At 37.4% G+C, this 22,501-nt stretch overlaps 1 protein-coding gene and 1 long non-coding RNA gene across 5 annotated transcripts in view; both read left to right on the forward strand.

Annotated features, from left to right (window-relative positions):
• Positions 1-22,501, forward strand: part of LONP2 (lon peptidase 2, peroxisomal) — a 133,503-nt gene that overhangs the window by 51,524 nt on the left and 59,478 nt on the right. For all 4 annotated transcript variants that reach the window (XM_070613631.1, XM_070613632.1, XM_070613633.1 and 1 more), the window contains exons 9-11: positions 15,128-15,278; positions 17,020-17,146; positions 19,738-19,871. In XM_070613631.1, the coding sequence (XP_070469732.1) occupies positions 15,128-15,278; positions 17,020-17,146; positions 19,738-19,871 (412 nt within the window). The remainder of the gene's footprint in view (positions 1-15,127; positions 15,279-17,019; positions 17,147-19,737; positions 19,872-22,501) is intronic.
• On the forward strand, positions 17,617-18,012 carry LOC139082434 (uncharacterized). Its single transcript, XR_011538409.1, has 2 exons — positions 17,617-17,751; positions 17,807-18,012. It is a non-coding gene; the product is annotated as an uncharacterized lncRNA (long non-coding RNA).

Consider the following 22,501-nt stretch of genomic DNA (forward strand, 5'->3'; position numbering starts at 1 on the left):
GTGAATCCTCCACATTTTTTTTTTCAAGATTTTTTAGCCATTCTGAGTCCTTGGTGTTTCCATATGAGTTTTAGGATGATCTTGTAACTTTCTACAAAAAAGGCAGTTGGGGGGCCAGCCTGATGGCATAGAAGTTAAGTTTGCATGTTCTGCTTTCGCGGGCCGGGGGTCACCAGTTCAGATCCTGGGCACTGTCCTATGCTCCACTTATCAAGCCATGCTGTGGCAGCCGTCCAACATATAAAGTAGAGGAAGATGGGCACAGATGTTAGCTCAGGGCCAGTCTTCCTCAGCAAAAAGAGGATTAGTGGCAGATGTTAGCTCAGGGCTAATCTTCCTCCAAAAAAAAACAATGGGAAGTTGGGCTTTTGACAGGGATTCCATTGAATCTGTAGAACACTTTGGAGAGTGTTGCCATATTTATAATATTATCAATTTTTCCACTCCATGGATATGGGACTCTTTCTGTTTATTTAGGTCTTGTTTAATTTCTTTCAACTATGTTTTATGGGTTTTGAATATATAAGTCTTGTAATTTGTTTTGTTAAACTTAAAAGTTTTATTTTTTTTTTCTTGAGGAAGATTAGCCCTCAGCTAACATCCCCTGCCAATCCTCCCCTTTTTGCTGAGGTAGACTGGCCCTGAGCTAACATCCATGTGCATCCTCCTCTACTTTATATATGGGACGCCTGCGACAGCATGGCTTGCCAAGTGGTGCCATGTCCACACCCAGGATCCGAACCGGCGAACCCTGGGCCGTGGAAGCAGAACATGCCCACTTAACAGGTGCACCACCGGGCTGGCCCCTGTTTTATTCTTTTTGGTCCTATTGGAAATGGAATTGTTTTCTTCATTTCTTTTTTGAATCCTTCATTGCTTCCATAAAGAAATACAGTTCATTTTTGTATATTACTTATTTATCCTGCAACTTTTCAGAACTTGTTTATTGGTTCTAATAGTCCTTTCAGTGGATGCCTTAGGATTTTGCCTGCACAAGATCATGTCATATGCAAATACAGGTAGTTTTACTTTGTTGTTTCCATTCTGGATGCCTTTTTTTTTTTTTTTTTTTTGTAATTGCTCTGGCTAGAATCTCCAGTACAATCTTGAAAAGAAATGGTGAGCCTTATTTGGAGTTTTAATTACTTCTTGATACAAAGTACTTTCAGTAGTTTGTATCTTTCTAGGAAGTTTTCTCCTTCATTTAGGTTATCAAATTATTGGCATACAGTTCTTCATAGTATACTCATCGTTTTTTATGTTTGTAAGGTTAGTAGTAATGTAGCCTGTGTCATTCCTGATTTTAGTAATTTGAGTGTTCTCCCTGCTTCCCTTAGTCAGTATGGCTCAATGTTTGTCAATTTTCTTGAACTATGAAAAGAATCAACCTTTGGTTGATTTTTCTCTTGTGTTTTTGGCTTTACTGTTTAATTCATTTACTCTAAATTTTAATAGATGCTTCCCTGTGCTTGCTTTTTCTACTTTCTTAAGGTGGAAGATTGCGTTGTTGATTTGAAATTTTCTTTAACATATTCACTTTCAGCTTGAATATTCTTATAAGCACTGCTTTAGCTACATCTTATAAGTTTTAGTAAGTTATATTTTTGTCTTTAGTCATCTCAAAATAGTTTCCAACTTCCCTTGGGATTTCTTTTTGGCTCTTTCGTTATTTAGGGTTTCATTTCAAATTTTTGTGAATTTCCAAATTTTCTTTTTGCTATTTATTTCTAATTTCATCACATTGTGCTTGGAAATTGTATGATTTCAGTCTTTTGAAATGTAAATGTTTGTTAATAGCCTTGCTTATGGTTTATCCTGGAGAATGCTCCGTGTGCACTTAAGAAGAATCTGTGTACTGCTGCTGGAAGCACTGTTCTCCAGATGTTTGTCATGTCTGATTGGGTTAGAGCAGTGTGGAAGTCTTCTATGTCCTTGTTGATCTTTTCTTCGTTTTACTTGTTATTGAATATGTAGGTATAGGTATATGTTTATAGACAATATATAGATTATATCCATATGTACTTATAGGCATATACTATATATAGGTATCTAGCTATATACATGTGAAGAGATTTATTTTAAGGAATAGGATCATGCAATTATGGAGGCTGGGAAGTCCAAAATCTGCAGTGTGGGCTGACAGGCTTGTGTCCCAGGAGAGTTTATGGTGCAGAGGAAGTCCGAAGGCACTTTGCTGGAGAATTTCCTCTTGGTCAAGGAGGCAAGTCTTTTTCTTCTATTTAGACCTTTAACTGATTAGAAGAGGCCCACCCACATTATGGAAGGCAATCTGCTTAGCCAAGGTTCACCAATTTAAATGTTAATCTCAGCCAAAAACACTCTCCAAGTTGATACATAAAATTAACCATCACAGATAGTATATAAAAACTCACTGTCAGGGCCGGCCTGGTGGTGTAGTGGTTGAGTTTGTGTGCTCTTCTCCAGCACCCTGGGGTTTGTGGGTTCGGATCCCAAGCATGGGCTTAGCACCACTCATTAAACCATGCTGTGGCAGCATCGCACATGAAATAGAGAAAGATTGGCAACAGATGTTAGTTAGCTCAGGGCCAATCTTCCTCACACACACACACACACACACAAAACCCTTAGTGTCAATAAGTTCCCTTTCTCTCTGCCTTCATTTGTGTAGTATTTTTCACGCAAAATACATCTGTATGCTCTGTAAACCTAACAACACAGTAATATACAGTTGATTCTGATTATTTGCAATGGTTATGTTCTGTAATTTGCAGCACTGAATTATTGCTCCTAATAGAAACACTGGGTTAGCTTTCTACAAACCAATTCATCAGCTGATTGATACGTAACCTTGTTTTGTTTGTGTTTCTGTTTAAAGTTGCCTTATTTAATACATGTTGTTGCTTCATTAACATTGAGCTCATGACCGTCAGTGCTAACTCATGCCTGAAGGAAGCTTGTCTCGCCCACATTGTCTTCGTAAGGCATGTCACAGACTTGCACTTAGGAAGACCAGACATCACTTCAGCATGCCTTGGGGGCCATTTAAAAGCAAAATCACTAACAAAAAGCGCAGAAATGCAGAGAGCATGACACTCAATAGGCTGAAAGAAACATGCTTGTTCCAAGTACGAGAACTGAGAGGAGGCAGAGTGTTGCTTTGACCTCAGCTGGGGACGTGTGCCCTGGGCGCTGTGCTCGCCCATGCCTGCACATGGCACAGGAGCGCTGCAGGTGTTAATTTTGGAGTTGTAAATAAATTCCAGCAAGTAGGTTAATTTGCAAACACGGATCCACAAATAATGAGGATCCCTGTAATACTGCTTTATGAAGTCTTTTGAATCGTATATGAGAAGGTAGTAAGGAAAAAAGATACCAATACTGTCTTTGATATTTAACAAGGAAATTACTTATTTTTTTTGTGGATACAAGTTTAGTGTCCTTTCACTTCATCCTTTAGTGTTTCTTTTCTTTCGTTTTATTTTTTTGGTTAATCTTTGGGGCCTGCGTACACTCAACACTTCGGTTTTTGGAGGCTGTCAGAAGAGCCCAAGGTGTGGCTGTTGCTTTGGGTTGCATGGTTTTCTTTTTAATTAGTTTTTTTATTGAGGTAATGATTGTTTATAACATTATATAAATTTAATGTATACATCATTATATTTCAACTTCTGTGTGGACTACATTGTCTTTACCACGAGAAGTCTAGTTGCCATCTCTCACTGTACACGTGCCATTTTACCTTTTTCACCCTCACTTCTTCCCCCTTCCTCTCTGGTAACCACCAATCTATTCTCTGAATCTTTGTGTTTGTTGTTGTTTTTTACCCTTCCAAATATGAGTGAAATCATATGGTATTTGGCTTTCTCTAACTTATTTTGCTTAGCATAATGTCCTTAAGGTGCATCTGTGTTGTCACACATGGCAAGATTTCATCTCTTTTTATGGCTGAGTAACACTCCATTGTGTATATATACACATCATATCTTCTTTATCCATTCATCTGTTGATGGACACTTAGATTGTTTCCAAGATTGGCTATTGTAAATAATGCTGCGGTGAACATAGTGTTACATATATCTTTTCATGTTAGTATTTTGTGTTCTTTGGATAATTACTGAGAAGTGGAATTGCTGGATCATATTGTATTTCTATTTTTAGTTTTTTGAGGAGTCTCCACACTGTTTTCCATAGTGGCTGCACCAGTTTACAGAATCACCAGCAGTGTATGAGGGTTCTCTTTTCTCTACATCCTCTCCAACACTTATTGTTTCTTGTCTTTTTAATAGTAGCCATTCTGATGGGTGTGAGGTGATATCATTGAGGTTTTGATTTTCCTTTCCCTAAAAATTAGTGATGTTGAACTTCTTTTCATATGCCTGTTGGCCATCTGTATATCTTCTTTGGAAAAATATTCAGATCTTCTGCCAAGTTTTTATCAGGTTGTTTGTTTATTTGTATATATGAGTTCTTTATGTATCTTGGATATTAACTCTGTATTGGATATATGATTGCAAATATATTCTCCCAATTGGTAGGTTGTCTTTTCATTTTGTTAATGGTTTCCTTTGCTGAGCAGAAACTTTTTAATTTGATGTAGTTCCATGTTTAGTTTTTCTTTTGTTTCCCTTGCTTAAGGAGACATGATATCCAAAAAGATACTGCTAAGACTGATATCAGAGAGCATAGTGCGTATATTTTCTTCTAGGAGTTTTATGGTTTCAGGACTTGCGTTCAAGTCTTTAATCCATTTTGAGTTAATTTTTTGCGTATGGTGTAAGGTAATGGTCTACTTTCATTCTTTTGCGTGTGGCTGTCTAATTTTCCCAACACCCTTTATTGAAGAGATTTTCCTTTTTCCATTGTATCCTCCTGGCTCTTTTGTTGAAAATTAGTTGTCCGTAGACGTGTGGGTTTATTTCTGGGCTCTCAATTCTGTTCCATTGATCTCTGTGTCTGTTTTTATACCAGTACCCTGCTGTTTTGATTGCTATAGTTTTTTGAAATCAGGGATTGCCATACCTTCAGCTTTGTTCTTTTTCCTCAGGATTGCTTTGGCTGTTCAGGGTCTTTTGTTAGCCCATATAAATTTTAAGATTCTTTGTTCTATTTCCATGAAAAATCTCATCGGAACTTTCATAGGGATTGCATTAAATCTGTAGATTGCTTTAGGTAGTATGAACGTTTTATCTGTGTTAATTCTTCCTATCCGTGAACATGGAATTTCATGTTTTCTTTTGTTTTCTTTGATATCTTTCAACATTGTTTTCTAGTTTTCATTGTACAAGTCTTTTACCTTTTAGGTTAAATTTATTTCTAGGTATTTTATTTTTTTTGTTGCGATCGTAAATGGAATTGTATTATTGATTTCTCTTTCTGCTATTTTATTATTGGAGTATAGATACGGAACTGATTTTTGTGTGTTGATTTTGTATCATTTACTGTATTTGTTTATTCTTTCTAATAGTTTTTTAGGGGATTATTTAGGATTTTTTCTATGTAAAATCATGTCATCTGCAAATATTTTCAGTTTTACTACTACTTTTCCAGTTTGAATCCCTCTTGTTTCTTTTTCTTGCCTAGTTGGTCTGCCTAGGACTTCTAATACTATGTTGAACCAGAGTGGCAAAAGTGGGCATCCTTGTCTTGTTCCTGTCCTTAGAGGGATAGCTTTCAGCTTTTCATGATTGAGTATGAGGTTAGCTGTGGGTTTGTCATATATGGCCTTTATTATGTTGAGGTACTTTCCTTCTATGCCCATTTTATTGAGAGTTTTTATCATAAATGGATGCTGTTTTGTCAAATGCTTTCTCTCCATCTTTTGAGATGATTATGTGATTTTAATTCTTCATTTTGTTAACGTTCTTTATCACATTGATTGATTTTCTAATGGTGAACCATCCTTCCATCCCTAGCATAAATTTCACTTGATTATGGGGTATGATCCTTCTAATGTATTGTTGTATTCAATTTGCTAATAATTTGTTGAGGACTTTTTCATCTGTCTTCATCAGTGATATTGACCTGTAATTTTCCTTTTTTGTGTGGCCCTTGTCTGGTTTTGGTATCAGGGCCTCAGAGAATGTTGGCCTTGTAGGGTGAGTTAGGAAGCATCCCATCCTCTTCAGTGTTTTGGAAGAATTTTAGAAGGATGAGTGTTAAATCTTCTTTGAATGTTTGGTAGAATTCACCAGAGAAGCCATCTAGTCCTGGACTCTTGTGTTTTGTGAGGTTTTTGATTACTGTTTCAATCTCTTTACTAGTGATTGGTTTATTCAAATTCTCTCTTCTTGATTCAGTTTTGGAAGATTGTATATATCTAAGAATTTATCGATTTCTCTTAGATTATCCAATTTGTTGGCATATAGCTTTTCATAGTATTCTCTTTTAATCCTTTGTATTTCTTTGATACTCATTTTAATTTCTCCTCTTTCATTTTGATTTATTTGAACCTTGTCTCTTTTTTCTTAGTCTAGCTAAAGGTTTGTTAATTTTGTCTTTTCAAAGAACCAGCTCTTAGTTTCACTGGTATTTTCTGTTGTCTTTTTAGTCTCTTTTTCTTTTATTTGCACTCTGATTTTTATTATTTCCTTCCTTCTTCTGATTTTGGGCTTCCTTTGTTCTTCTTTTTCTACTTCCATTAGATTGTTTGTTTTGTTTTGTTTTATGAAGTAGGCCTGTATTTCTATAAACTTCCCTCTTAGTACCTATTTTGTTGTGTCATAAGGGTTTTTGTATATGGCATTTTCATTTTCACTTGTCTTCAGTTATTTTTTGATTTCTCCTTTCATTTCTTCATTGACCCAGTAGTTGGTCAGTAGCATTTTGTAGCATATTTGTGACTTTTACAGCTTTCTTCTTGTAGTTGATTTCTAGTTTCTTACCATTGTGGTTGGAAAAGATGCCTGATATTATTCCAGTCTTTTTAAATTTATTGACATTTGTTTTGTGGCCTGATATGTGATCTGTCTGAGAATTTTCCATGTGCATTTTAAAAGAATGTGCATTCTGCATTTTTGGTTGAATTGATTAAGTCCATCTGGTCTAATTTGTCATTTAAGGTCAGTGTTTCCTTATTGATCTTCTGTCTGGGTCATCTATCCATTGATGTGATTGGTGTGTTAAAGTCCACTACTGTTAGTGTGTTACTGTAGACTTCTCCTTTTGTGTATGTTAATATTTGCTTTGTGTATTTAGGTGCCCTTATGTTGTAGAGAAGAACAAAGGAAGCCCAAAATCATAGACACTTAGAAGTGTTATGTCTTCTTGTTGGTTTGTTCCCTTTATCATTGTGTAATGACCTTCTTGGTCTCTTATTACAGTTTTTGTTTAAAGTGTTTGTCTTCTGTAACTATTGCTACCCTAGCTTGCTTTTGATTTCCATTTGCATTGAATATCTTTCTCCATCCCTTCTCTTTTAGTTTGTGAGTATTCCTTAGGTCTCAAGTGTGTCTCTTGTATGCAGCGTATATATGGGTCTTGTTTTCTTATCTGTTCAGCAACCGTATGTCTTTTGATTGGGACATTTAGTGCATTGATGTTTTAAAGAGGCTATGAGGAATATGTACTTATTGCCATTTTGTTACTTGTTTTCTGGGTGTTTTAAGTAGTTTTTCTCTTGCTCTCTTCCCTTGTGATTGGATGGCTTTCTGTACTGTTATTTGGGTTCTTTTCTCTTTATTTTTGTGTGTTTGTTTATATATTTCTGGTTTGTGGTTACCATGAGGTTCATACATACGAACCTGTGTAAATAGCAATCTGTGTTAAATTGATGCTCTCTTAAGTTGGACCTCTTAGTAAAAGCCCTAGATTTTCACTCTTCTCCCCACGACGTCTTATGTTGTTTTTGTTTTTGTTTTTGAGGAAGATTAGCCGTGAGCTCACATATGCTGCCAATCCTCCTGTTTTTGCTGGGGAAGACTGGCCCTGAGCTAACATCCATGCCCATCTTCCTCTACTTTATCTGTGGGACACCTACCACAGCGTGGCTTGCTGAGTGGTGCCGTGTCCACACCCGCGATCCAAACCAGCGAATGTCGGGCTGCCAAAGTGGAATGTGCGAACTTAACTGCTGCGCCACCGGGCCAGCCCCACGTTTTATGTTTTTGACATCATATTTTACCTCTCTTAATTTTGTGTATACGTTAACCTTTTATCATAGGTATAATTTCAATACTTTTGTCTTTTGACCTTGATATTAGCAATAGCTAGTTGATCCACTACCTTTACTGTATATTTGCCTTCACCGTTGATTTTTTCTTTGATAATTGTCTTATTCCTATTTGTGACTTTTTCTTTTCCACTGAAATAAGCCCCTTTAACATTTCTTGTAAGTCTTGTTTAGTGGTGATGAACTCCTCTAGTTTTTGCTTGTCTGGAAAACCCTTTCTCTTTCCTGCCTTCCTGAATGATAACCTTGCCAGGTAGAGTATTCTTGGCTATAGATTCTTTTTCCTTTTAGTACCTTGAATATCTCCTGCCACTCCCTTCTAGCATGTAAAGTTTCTGCTGAGAAGTCAGTTGATAGCCTTATGGGGTTTTCTTTGTGTATAACTTGTTGCTTATCTCTTGCTGCAGCTTTCAGGATTCTCTATCTTTAATTTTTGACATTTTAATTATAATGTGTCTTGGTGTGGGCCTCTTTGTGTTCACCTTGTTTCTTTCTCTGTGCTTCCTATACCTGAGTGTCTGTTTTCTTCCTCAGTTTAGGGAAGTTTTTAGCTATTATTTCTTCAAATAAGTTCTCTGCACCCTTGTCTTTCTCTTTTCCTTTTAGGACACCTATAATGCAAAAGTTAGTATGCTTGATTTTGTCCCATAAGTCCCTCAGACTGTCCTCATTCCTTTAGTTCTTTTTTCTGTTGATCTTGGGTGATATCCTCTATTCTGTCATCCAGATCATTGATCTGGTCTTCTGCGTCATCTACTCTGCTCTCAATTCCTTCTGGTTAGTTTTTCATTTCTGTTATTGTATTCTTTGCCTCTGATTGGTTCCTTTTTGTATTTCCTAATTCTTTCTGTGGTTCTCACTGTGTTCATCTTTTCTTCCCAGTTGAGTGAGCATCCTTCTGACGATTAGTTTGTACTCTTTTATCAGGTAGATTGTTTATCTCTGTTTTGTTCAGTACTTTTTCTGGGGATTTGTCTTGTTCTTTTATTGGGAACGTATTCCTTTGCCTGCTTATTCATTTTACCTATTTCTCTGTGCTTATTTTTGTGTATTGGCTAAATCAGGTATATCTCCTTGTCTTGAAAATTTAGCTTTATGTAGGAGATATCTTATTGGGTCGAGCAGCATGCTTCCTTCTTGTCACCTGTGACAAATCTTCCAGGGTTCTCCCCAGTGTGGACTCCATGTGCCCTTCTGTTGTGGTGGGGCTGCTGTTGAAATTCAACATATAAAGTATCATAATTATATTTAAATAATACAATTAGATCCCTCCCCAAGGATTTGTTGTTTTTGTTGTTGCTATCTGTTTGTTCATTGATCTTCCTGCTCTCATTCCTTAAAGTTGATGTATTTTGTCATGCATGGCTACTGAAGTTGCTCAGTTTGTTTAGTGCTCAGCTAATGACTAGACAGAGATTTTCTTAAGCGCTTGACCCAATAGGTCTCCCACTTTTTGCCAGGGGCTCTTCGTGTGTGTGTTGAGGCATGCCTTTGATGCTCAGGTAGATAGTTGACAACTCTGCCTCAGCATTCTCTTCTTGCTTTTGCACAGCCTCAGTGTCTACCAGAGGTGAGTTTTCAGGGCTTTCTCAGATCTTTGCTGGTCATGCTTATAGAGCTATACATTCGCGTGACCTTCTAGATTCTCAGGAACACTGCAGAGCTTTTTAAAGACCCCCATGAATATCTCATTCCTGTTTTTTCTTTTAAGTTTTTTGATGAGCCTCTTGTTAGTCCCAGCTGTTATTGTTGCCTCTGGCAGCTACAGTGTTAAACAGTTCTACTGATTGTTTTTGACAAATGCTCTGGGTATAGGGCTGTTCACACAGAGTGTTCTCTGAGTCAGGTCAAATAAAAATAGATCCTGAGAATGGAGCTTTTCCAAAAAACTGCCAGACAGGTCAAATAGTGATCGTTCTCTGAGGATGGGACTTTTGGGGAGCTCTAATCCTGTTCTGCCTCCTACAATGGGTGTGAGGTTGGTTGGTTCTCAAGGCTACCGTGAACTTGGGAGAAGGGGCAAGAGTAAAGCAAGTTAAAACACCACAAAGCTTGCTATATTTCCTGAGATTCAGCTATTATTTTTGAATAAACACTCCTCATATTGTTACCACTTAATGTCTAGAATTCTGAAAAAGTTGATTTTGATAGTTTTTGCTAGTGTTCTCATTGCTTTTTGTAGGAGCAGATTTTCAGAATTCCTTACTCTGCCGTTTTAGAAAGTATTTCCTTCTACATTTAGTTTTAATTGTGTACTTAATAATTTCATTCTTACTTCTGATTCTCTTGATTTGTCTGCTGTTCCGATGGAGTCTATCTTCAGGCTACGGTTTTCAAGGGTTTGTTTGCAGGTTGCAGTCTGCGGCTTTTTATGTTTGCTGAGGTCTGTTTATTGTCTGCATCAGTAATCTCCATCTAGTTTGTTCATGTATCCCATCAGGAAAAACTTTTGAAAGCACATCCCTATGGATATAAATATATACATAATAAGGCTGTATTAGTCTGCGAAGCTGCCATAACAAAATGCCCCAGACTGGGTGGCTTTAAAAAAACAGAAATTTATTTTCTCTAAGTTCTGGAGGCTGGAAGTCCAAGATCAAGGTTGGCACTCTGATTGCTCCTGCAGTCTCCCTCCTTGGCTTGCAGCCTTTTGTGCCCTCACATGGCTTTTTCTCTGTGCTCACACCTTCCCCTTCTCTCTCCCCCTCCTTTTATGTTTTTGTTTTTTCTTAAATGCTGCAGTGGGTATTGCTATTGGTTTGCTAGAGGAGACTCACGTTCTTTTTTTGGTGAGGAAGATGGGTCCTGAGCTACCATCTGTTGCCAGTCTGCCTCTTTTCTTTTCTTTTCTCCTCAGAGCCCCAGTATATAGTCATGAATCCTAGTTGTAGGTCATTTCAGTTCTTCTACATGGATGCTGCCACAGCACGACCTGACAAGCGGTGTGAGTTCTGCACCCAGGATCTGAACCGGCAAACTCCGGGCCGCCAAAGTAGAGCACATGAACTTAATCACTTGGCCATGGGGCTGGCCTCTCTCTCCCTCTTCTTAGAAGGACACCAGTCATATTGGTTTAGGGCTTCACCCTTATGACCTTATTTAAACTTAATTTCCTCCTTTAAGGCCCTATTTCCCAATAGGCACATTAAAGGGACACATTTCAATCCATAAGAAAGAACATATATGTAATATAAACATATATGTGCCACAGTACTAATATTATGTACTTATATATTTAATCCACTCAGAACAAATTTTAAAAGCTAAGATAGTTATATTTTTAGTGAAAACAATGTATTCCAGTTAGATAATTGTTTTTATTTCATAATGTGGCTTTCAAAGCTTTTCAGAAATAAAAGTATCAGCTATCAGTTTCTTGTTGTTCATATTGTTGCCTTTATTATCTTTAATGATATTAAGTGAAAAACACTTAATCACACATGCATGGGTTACAGTGTGCTGTAATTACAAGTGAAAGCAGATAAGTGAGGACCCCACCGTCAGCCGTTTCTCATTATGGAATCTCTGCTCTCTGAGATGTGTTCCAACAAGGGCATTTCTTCCATTTTGTATATGAAATATTTGTAAAAACTAATTTCTTTCTGGTGTTCATAGATAAAGGTGAATATATATACTAGTATTTTCTGCATGCACTTCGGTGGGCCATCTTAAACATTCCACTTTTGTAACCACTGTTCTAACAAAATCCAAGTGTAGTCACAGTTGGGTAGTGGGTTCACAGATGTTCATTTTGTTATGCTTCATGTTTTATGTATGTTATACATATTCTTTATATTAAAGATTTATAACTAGTTTAAACTAGTCATAATATTGCTTGAAAATTCCGTAGGCTAATATTATTCTAATAACGTTCGTTCGTTTATTGCGCAAGAGGAGTCTAAGCCTTTTCAGTCTATCGTATTGGCTCTTCTAGGATATTTCCTTGGTTATTTCTTTAATGTAACCTATTTTACATTTGGGGGGACCTCTCCTTTAGTTATACTGATTGGCTATGTATTAGCTATTTTTATTTTGTCCATATCTCTCCCCTACATAGTTTTAGTGCCTTTTTTTCTCATTTGTCATTATCACTGATTTAAATTTCTGTAGTATTAATCATGTATTAATCAACATTCAGAGTTGATTTTGGTTTTTTTATTTTACTTTATTTATTTATTTTTACTTGTTGTTGTGGAAAATTTCAACCGTAACAAAAGTAGAGAAAAGTATACAGTCATGTGCTGCCTGACAGCCTTTCTGATCAACGACAGAACGGATATTCGATGGTGGTCACGTAAGATTAGTACCATCTGGCTTAGGTGTACAGTAGGCTGTACCATCTAGGTTTGCATAAGGGCACTCTGTAACGTTCAGACAACCATACAATTGCCTAATGGCACGTTTTTTCAGAACATAGCCCCTTCATTCATTGATGCGTGACCGTGTAATGCACTGCACAAACTCGTTGCCAAGTGTTAACAGTTATCATCTCATGGACAATTTTGTTTTATCTATTCCTACCCATTCTCCCCAACCCAACTCCTTTTTATTTTGAACCAAATTCCAGACGTATCTTTTCATAAATATTTTAGTATCTATAAAAGATAGAGACTTTTAAAAATATATAACCATAATATTATACCTAAAAATGATAGTTACCTAGTCGTCTGTAATGAGTGGAGTATATTCCTGGATTGCCTACAAACATCTCTAGTTCTTGTCCTGCCAGAAATTATAATTGAAGAACAATTCTCAGTATGTACCCCTCCCCATAGTTTATCCCGCCCTGACTTCACATTCCTCAGAGTAATGTGTCCCATCACGGCTGTTCCCATTCCCGGTCGTGCTCTGTAGTAGGAGTGACAGCCCCAGGATTGATGCAGAAAGAGCTTTTAACGAGGAAAAGAGGAAAAACAGTGCAAGTCATTCTTGAAACAGCTTCTGTATGTGGATAATTGGGCCGTGGAAGCCCTGGCTCTAAAGTTTGGGGGGGAAAGTAGAAGTTTGATGGCTAAAAAATTCTTACTGTAATTTTGTCCCTCCATGGACTCACCAGTTTACCTTAAGATTTCATCTGAGTCGTGTTTACTAGAAGTTATTCTTGTCTGGCAGGCAATTGACCGTATTTCTGATGCTATGCAAACTCTATGTATCTTTTGTGTTTTTCAAAATAAAAGATGGAGGCAGGCAAATTGGGCATCACTGGTCTTCTCTCTTCATAACCTAGATGTCCTGTGATGCATTTTAAGAGACCTCATTCATAGTTCAGAAACACTGCTTTATTAATTTCCCTTCTTTTTTTAAACCCTAGTGTCTTAAAATTGTAAGGGAAAAACATTATTTTACTTGGACAGGTCTGACAGCCATTTCTAAAACGTATCCAACATGTATGTATTAAATTTAGTTATAGCCACTAAAGGATAGATTTTTATTTAAAGTAGATAATGGGTTTACTTAAGATCGCCTTATTTTCCGTAGATGGATCAACAGTTTTCAGATAATTCATAGACAGTAAGATTAGTCTTAACCAGTTCTTTACTGAACCTAATTGGAATTGTCTTTGATAACTTGAAAGTTCCTTATTTTTATAACATGAAGCATTAAGTCTTGTGAAAATATGAATAGTAGAATTTCTGGGCATTGTATTCTAGATAAACACTGAGTTTCTGATAATAATGCATGTTGAACAAAGTTCAGGGTTCTCTGGCAAGGGCTTTGAATTAAGGCTAACTTGTGAACATATTTAAATTAAGTCAAACTTTGGAAAGGGAGTCAGAAGCAAGGAAACGCTGATTATGTAATAAAATTGTCTTTGGTAAGTATTTTAGTCATTTTACTTCTCTTTGGAAGTATGTCAACCCTATTTATAACAGTAGTAATCTAATGTAAGTGAAAGTGGTAATATGGTAAAGGGTTAGAACATGTGGAAGGCTCTTGGTGACTTGTTTAAAGTCCTGTGTAGGCCTCTCCTCAATGAAGCCTGCAACTCAGAGCATTTGAACAGTAACCTAAAGAAGATATAGTCTCCTTAATATACAGTTGTACAGCACTTTAGGAGCCTAATCAGTAAATTATCTAATTTATCCAATTAAAATCCTCTAAGTGATACTGATATTTTGTTCATTATAAACAGAAAGGTTTTGCTTTAAGACTTTTTTTTTTTTCCCTGAGGAAGATTAGCCCTGAGCTAACTACTGCCAGTCCTCCCCTTTTTGCCGAGGAAGACTGGCCCTGAGCTAACATCCATGCCCATCTTCCTCTACTTTATACGTGGGACACCTACCACAGCATGGCTTGCCAAGCGGTGCCATGTCCGCACCTGGGATCCGAACCAGCGAACCCTCGGCCACCAAGAAACGGAACGTGCGCGCTTAACTGCTGTGCCACCGGGCCAACCCCTAGGGCATTTTTTAAAAGTGACTATTTCTTTGTGCTGTATCAGAATATGGTAGCATAGTAATTTTTACTAGTTTACTCTTGTTTGGAATTCCGCTTTCATTAAAGTCTTTCTGGCCTTTCTGATAATGTTTGAAGAAGAATATACTAATTACTATTTTACCTCTTACTAAGAATTTCAGAATACTCTGCACATTTATTTTAGATTCCTATAGCAATTAAGAGAAGGTGTGTCACCAAGAGGGAAACTGGTTCTGCAGGATTGGTAACTTCTTTATGGACACACAAGGAGTCATTAATAAATAGATTTAAGAACAGAGCTTGAAAGGGTAATTTTTGCTTCTCTATGCTTTCATAGATTTTCAAAAATTTTGACATTGAATATGTTTCTGTTTTTCAAAAAAAGTATTCAGATTGTGGGGAATGCAAAAGCGTTGCTCAGGTTTTAGTGTTATCCCCATGTTTCCCAAACTAACTATATCAAGCAGAAATATCAACCTTGCTAGAATGTCTTGTGTGTTTTAGTTTATACAGCTTTCTATTGGAACTACTTAATTTGTTTAAATGTTTATCGTTCTCCCACAGGTGTTGGATCCCGAACAAAACCATAACTTCACAGATCATTATCTAAATGTGGCCTTTGACCTTTCCCAAGTTCTTTTTATAGCTACTGCCAACACCACTGCCACTATTCCACCTGCCTTGTTGGACAGAATGGAGATTATTCAGGTGCCAGGTACTTGATTCATAAATAAAGTCATTATTTCATTTTTCTTGCCTTTCTCAGCATAACCCTGAATATTGGTCGAGCTGTGGAGTTTTGAGTAAAAAGTGGATTCGTCAGTGTATGATCTTCACAAGTTCTGACTGGTGTATGAACCAGCTTTTATGTAGATTCAAAGTCTGGAACAACAAAATTTTGTTTTTGTGTGTGTTTATTTTAACCGTGACAGATAGAAGTACGTTTATGTTCTGATTTTTGTGGAAATCCAAACATTCTTCTTTGAAGCAATTTGTAAAATTACAGATAAACATTACTTATTTATTTAAAGTGAGTCTCTAAAAAGCGAAAATAGATCTTTCCGTGGTCAGTTTAGCTTCCTGTCTATCAGATTTTGAAGTTTTTAACATCTCTTGGAAAGTCTGATCATTTATTCTTATTAAGAGGCTGTTCCTAAAGAGTGGCTGAACTTGCTTTTTCTGACAGCTGGCCTCACTTTTACGTAGACGTGCAGAGCACAAAATTCCTCTTCTTTTTTGTTTGATCTGTCAGGTAGTTATATATATTTTTTCCACCATGCCTTCTCTTTCACTGGAGTGTGCAAAATAAAGTTCTTTAGTTACTAATAGTGAATAAATCCCAGTGTTTTCACCTTATTTTAATTGCTCAGAATTATTTTTCGCTAGAAGAGATCAAATAACAGTGGGTATTTGTTAAAATGAAAATAGAGTAGAACCTAAATATATTTAGATATTGGTAATATTTAGAAATAGATAATATATATTTCATATTTCTCTGAAGTATATTTTTATTACCAAGTGAGTGATAGTTGGATTTCTTAGTTATATGTGAGCCCTACAGGTTCCTGTATTTAGTTTTAAAATATGGTGGAGTAAAAAGATTGCTTTGTGGGTATTTATAAGGCTAAAATAAATAAGTAATGAGACCCAATTGCTTGGAGATTTCAAATTAAGGGAGAAAATCCATAAAGTACACCAATGTGAAGTGAAGTAAGCAGGACAGCTGCTCCAGAGGCGGACATGTGATGCCACCTTCTTCCTTCCTGGGGAGTGTGCGCATGCTTTCTTCTAAGACTCTGCTTCTTAAATGGAAAGGAGGCAATTATTTCAGAGAGAATTTTGTCTCTCTCTCTCTCTAAATATATACGTGTGTGTGTGTGTGTGTGTAGAATATATAATATATATAAATTATATGTATAATTGCGACATGTAGAAGGAAAAAGCTTTTATAGGGACATCCTGGTGTTTGTTTTGCTGCTGGAATTACCATCAGAGCTCTGGAAATAGCTCCTTTGCAGCTCTTCCTTTTGAACTCACTGCTTATTTAATTGAAGTGTTTGTTGTCCTTCTTGTAAGTTTTTTCAGTTATGTATCAAATTATGCTAGAGAAAAGGGATGTATTGTTTTCCTATTAAATAAAAAATCACATTTGAGTCAAGGAGATAATTATTTCTAAGGTCTGACTGAGATATTTTTTCTCTTTGAGAGATATATCATTTAATCAAAAGACTTTCAAACACTGTTTAGTAAATGCTAGTGTTGTTTGTGAAAAAATTGGAATTTTAGCAATTATTGACTGGAGATGAAATTTCTTTATTCTGATTATAATCTTAGTTGAAGTAATACTTAAGTTCATTCTAAATCCAAGATCCATTGAGTCTGCAGACTACCGTTGCATAAGCCTGGTACAGTGGATGCCATGTGCTGATTACACAAGAAGAACCCTTCTTTTCCAGGGTACACACAAGAGGAGAAGATAGAGATCGCCCATAGGCACTTGATCCCAAAGCAGCTGGAGCAACACGGGCTGACTCCTCAACAGATTCAGATCCCTCAGCTAACCACTCTTGACATCATCACCAGGTTGGTCAGCCATCCTGAGGCTTCATTAACGTTTAAGTCTGAAAAGGAGATTAATTTACTGGCAACCCCTAGCATCCATTTCTGTCTCTCCAACAGATTCCCAGCAAGTATTTACTTAACTGTTGACTGACACAGGGCTCTGGATTAGGCAGAAATTCACAGGGAAAGCATTTAGAGTATCTTCATCTCTAAGGACTTTAGTTGAGCCAGAATTTCAGCTTTTACATAATAGCAATATAAGGGATTAATTTGATAAATTAAGAACCCAAAACATGGAAAATATTGAGACACCTTTAATGCCCCAGGGTCTTAAAAGTTGAATTCTCTTACGAAGTAGATGCTACTTTGAGACATCTGTTTTAAGTAACTCAGATTTTCTTTTCTTCTCTTTGAGAGATTTAAAAAATCCTTCGAGTTTTCATCTTCGAAAGGAACACTGGAACGATAGAGAAGGCACTTTCCCAAGTTACCTCCCAAGTGCTTAAGCCTGTGACAAGGAGTATATAAATTATCCAAGCAGAGTGTTGCTTAGTCTAATTTATGGGTTGCATGTTTGGATGGAAAATATGCCTGTTGAGGATTCGTGTCTGCAGTAGCCTCTCAGAGTTCCCTGGCTCAGCATTGCCCTGTTGAGGATTCGTGTCTGCAGTAGCCTCTCAGAGTTGCCTGGCTCAGCATTGCAGATCCGTTGCTTCATCTGGCAGATTGGGCCAGACTGCCGAGCGCTCCTCATGCAGCCCGTGCCCAGGAACGGCTGTTTGCGAGAGAAGTGAAGGGTCTGTCCGTTTGGAACTTTGACATGCAGTTTGCCCGGGCAGACTGCTGTTTGATCGAAGCCACCTTCTTGTGGAAGTCTTTTATTTAAATTTATCTACAAAACAGTAAGACTAAATTTTACCTGGGAGTTCCTTTTCTTAACTTGTGATTTACTGTGTGGATAATGCCAGGAAAAATAAATTCAGTGATTTATATGTCAAAGCCTTCCAGCAATATCCTTATTCTAGATAACACCCCTGATGCTTTTGGGTAACTTTCAACAAGTCACTTAATCTTTCTAATAGCTTCCCTATGTGTAAAATATGAGTGATAAAGAAAAATATCCATAGCTTTGAATCTAAATAATAATGACTCTGAAGGGTTGTCATTATTTGTATTTCCCAGTTGTTGCCTGGAGAACTATTGTTTTTATATACTTATTAGCTCAGAACATCAGATATTAAAAGCTGTGGATATCAGGAAATTTCTCTAAGCAGTTTTAATATTTTTAAAAACAGCACATGATTTGCTCCTCCAGGCAAGTTTTAGATATTTAGTGAGTTACCAAACTTAGGACATAGTTTTTCCTCTTTTGATGTGTTTTCATCTTTTCATGCGTCACTGTCGTAGATCCATAATGTTCGGGGGGCGGGGAATCTTAGAAGTCATCCATTCCTACGTACCTCCCAGTGTAACTAGCCTACTTGAATTCTTCCAGTCCTAGAGTGCTTACTGCTGACTACTTCTTGGTGAGTAAATAAAATTGTTATAAAGATAATCTTTGGGGCTGGCCCCATGGCCAAGTGGTTAAGTTCACACACTGAACTTTGGTGGCCCAGGGTTCGCCAGTTTGGATCCTGGGCTCTGACCTACACAGCAAACCCAGGCTACTGAAGCAGAGTGTGCCAAACTTAACCACTAGGCCAGAGGGGCTGTCCCCACATAGAAGTTTTTTAAGACAGCTCTGCCTAACCACATTTAGAGTATTTTTCACAAAAGCACAATGCTTGCATCCCTTAGCATTCTTACTTTCTTTAGAAGTCTATAATGGAAAGATGCTGAATGGAGGTGATTAGCATATTTCCTAGTAAAAAGTAGATTTCTGCCTCAGATTCTTCTTTGATTTAGTTGGAAAAATTTTTTTTCTGATTTTTTCCAGCAATATTTCAAGTATAATAAATTATCTAGAATTTTCTTAAATTGACCAATTTTGTTTAAGAAAGCTTTACACATGTCATCAAGGAGTAAATGATGTTTGATGTGCTGCCACATTTATATTGGCAATATAAATGAGGAACCAAGAATTCATTTCTAAGTATAGTGTAATAGTTCAAGATAATCTGTATAAAGGGAGAAGTTGTAGCTGAAAATACATCTGAGTATTTAAGAAATAACACTACTTCAATGAAAAAACTTGAAAAGTAATGAACTTTTAATGTACACTGTTTCTTTAGTATAAATGTGAATCACATTACTTATGTCTATTTTTACAGGTGGTGTTTTGCCAAAAGTAATGTATTTTTCTTTTTCTTTCTTTCTTTGTGGGTTTTTTTGGTTTTTTTTTGTTTTTGCTGGGGAAGTTTAGCCCTGGGCTAATATCTGTTGCCAATCTTCCTCTTTTTTTTTTCTGCTTGAGGAAGATTGTCCCTGAGCTAACATCTGCGCCAGTCTTCCTCCACTTTACATGTGGGTCAGTGCCACAGCATGGCTGACAAGTGGTGTAGGTCCATGCCTGGGATCTGAACCCACGAACCCAGGCTGCCAAAGCAGAACATGCTGAACTTAACCACTACACCATGCAGCCAGCCCCAGTAAAGTGTTTTTCTTTACGACAGGTATACCAGAGAGGCAGGGGTTCGCTCTCTGGATAGGAAGTTTGGGGCCATTTGCCGAGCTGTTGCTGTGAAGGTGGCAGAAGGACAACATAAAGAAGCCAAGTTGGAGCGTTCTGATGTGACTGAGGGAGAAGGTCTGTGACCTTGATCTGGTGCTCCCAGGCTTCGTGGTGAGGAGTGAATGGCAAAAAAAGTTGGATATGGAGGGATGGTGTTGGGTGGTCCTTGGAAGAGTGGCACATACTCCACTAGTAAATGCACCCAATGAGTAAGTAGTAACTTAAGGTTTTATGTATTTTATCAGGAAGATTCTCTTTTACAAACACTACAGAGTTTTAGCTGGAATAATACTCAGTATTAATGCTTTCAGGATATAGTAAACTTTTTCAGATTTCTAATGATGATACATTTTATGTATGGGTTCTAGTTTTCTTTTTACCTTCTGATCCAGATTGTTAAGCTTTCAGTATTTATAGCATAGAAGGTTATTATAACAGTAAAAAAAACCAAGCTGTCCAATTACTGCAAGGGCAAATCTTTGTACTTTTGAGTAGCTTCATATGTAATAATTTGGTTTTCTCACACATTTTCTTTGATAAGTACACAATTCAAATGTAATTTAAATTATTCTTAAAAGAAGAATTGTGGAGGTGGTGACTGGGAAAGAAAGGGGAGGATTTTATTACTAGAATTAATCAAATGTGGATATTTCCTTTGGTGTACCCGGTTAAAATGTTTGAAGTTGTTGCCTCACGCCTGTGTGGGGTCTCAGTTCATCACCCCATGCTGCTACGTGGGTCACCAAAACTTGCCTTAACAAACATGACTTGAGGAGTAGGGAATTGAAGCTTGGATATGGATGACCCTCCTGCCCCCGTAGACAGTAAGGTTTCCATTCTCTCTGGCCTCTAAGAGTTTATTACTTCTTGTCCATCCACTTTATCTTCCACAATGTCATGAGCATCTCTTATCAGCTGTTTTCTTCTAGGTTATTCTTTTTGTTTTTGTAGGTTTATGCTTTTTGTATTTCTTTTATTTTTTTTTGAGGAAGATTAGCGCTGAGCTAGCATCTGCTGCCAATCTTCCTCTTTTTGCTGAGGAAGACTGGCCTGAGCTAACATCCATGCCCATCTTCCTCTACTTTATATGTGGGACGCCTGCCACTGCATGGCTTGATAAGCAGTGCCTAGGTCCACAACCAGGATCCGAACCAGCAAACCCAGGGCTGCCGAAGCGGAATGGACAAACTTAACTGCTGTGCCACCGGGCTGGCCCCTATTTTTTTTATTTCTTGCTTGTCATTTTAATAGGATTTGGAGAGGAAATTTAAACACATGTTCAGACCACCATTCTCAGGAATCTGAATGTTTAAAAAGTGTCTAGGTGAGTGATAGCCAATCAAGAATGGAATCACTCTAAAGGGGCACATATGTATGGTGACGGATAGAAACTAGACTATTGGTGGTGTAGATGATGCAGTCTGTACAGATGCTGAAATGTACTAATGTACACTGAACATTTACACAATGTTATATGCCAATATGACCTCAATAAAATAATAACAACAAACAAACACATAGGTAATAGATTGGTGGTTTCCAGAGGGTAAGGTGAGAGTGGAGAGGGCAAAGGGGGTAAAAGGGCACGTGTGTATGGTGATGGATGGCAGTTAGTCTTTGGGTTGTGCACACATGTACCTACACAGAAATCCACATGTAATGATGCACACCTGAAATTAATATTATAAACGAATGTTACCTCAATTAAAAAAACTAAGAAAAAAAAGGAATGGAATCATTGGTGTATGGAGAACTGAGCTGTCTTTGCCTTTTTTCCCTTTCTAAATGTAAGGGCTAGCTCCTCTTGAATTTCTCCGTTTCTTTTCTTAGAACCCTCTTTGTACTGTGCCCTCAAGCAACTGAGCCTGTGTCTTTTTGTTCTTGTTTGTGATATATTAGAAAGGCAGAGCTGGCCTGGTGGTGCAGCAGTTAGGTGCGCACGTTCCGCTTCGGCGGCCCCGGGTTCTCTGGTTTGGATCCCGGGTGTGGACACGGCACCGCTTGGCACACCATGCTGTGGTAGGCGTCCCACATATAAAGTAGAGGAAGATGGGCATGGATGTGAGCTCAGGGCCAGTCTTCCTCAGCAAAAAGAGGAGGATTGGCAGATGTTAGCTCGAGGCTGATCTTCGTCAAAAAAAAAAGGCAGAGAGTGAGATGTTTATCTAGTTAACACATTTTGAAAATTGTGTTTAGGATTAGATGGTGTGTTTTGGAATTTATAATAGTCCCTTGAGGGATTTGATGTGACAGGAAACTTTCAGAGTTGTGCAGTGCTTAATGTTTATACATTCATCCATTAGCATTTTTCTAATAATGTCTGTGATCCTGTTAGCTATTTAAAGGTAACCCAGAAATATTCAAGAACTTGTTCAAACAGCTTGTGAACTATGAGAACATGCGGTTCTTCATGATAACATTTATTTGGTTGTTTTTAAACCATAATTCATAGAACAAATCGTAAATGATAACATAGTTAAGGAGATTTGGGTAGTTAAGATACTACCTAGGAGATACAGATGAATAAATAATTAGGGTAAATACTTGTGTCTTGATGATTTTGGTTGTAGTTCTGATCAGAAGCTCATGGCCTCCAGGCCGGTTCTAATATTATAAGATAGCCTTGAGTTACTATAAATGACTCTTCTCGAGATTTTAGTACGATAAATGCTGAATTGGTGTGTATGACCTCAGCCAAGCCAAAA

Source organism: Equus przewalskii, chromosome 3 (genome assembly GCF_037783145.1).
Source record: "Equus przewalskii isolate Varuska chromosome 3, EquPr2, whole genome shotgun sequence".
Taxonomy (NCBI): domain Eukaryota; kingdom Metazoa; phylum Chordata; class Mammalia; order Perissodactyla; family Equidae; genus Equus; species Equus przewalskii.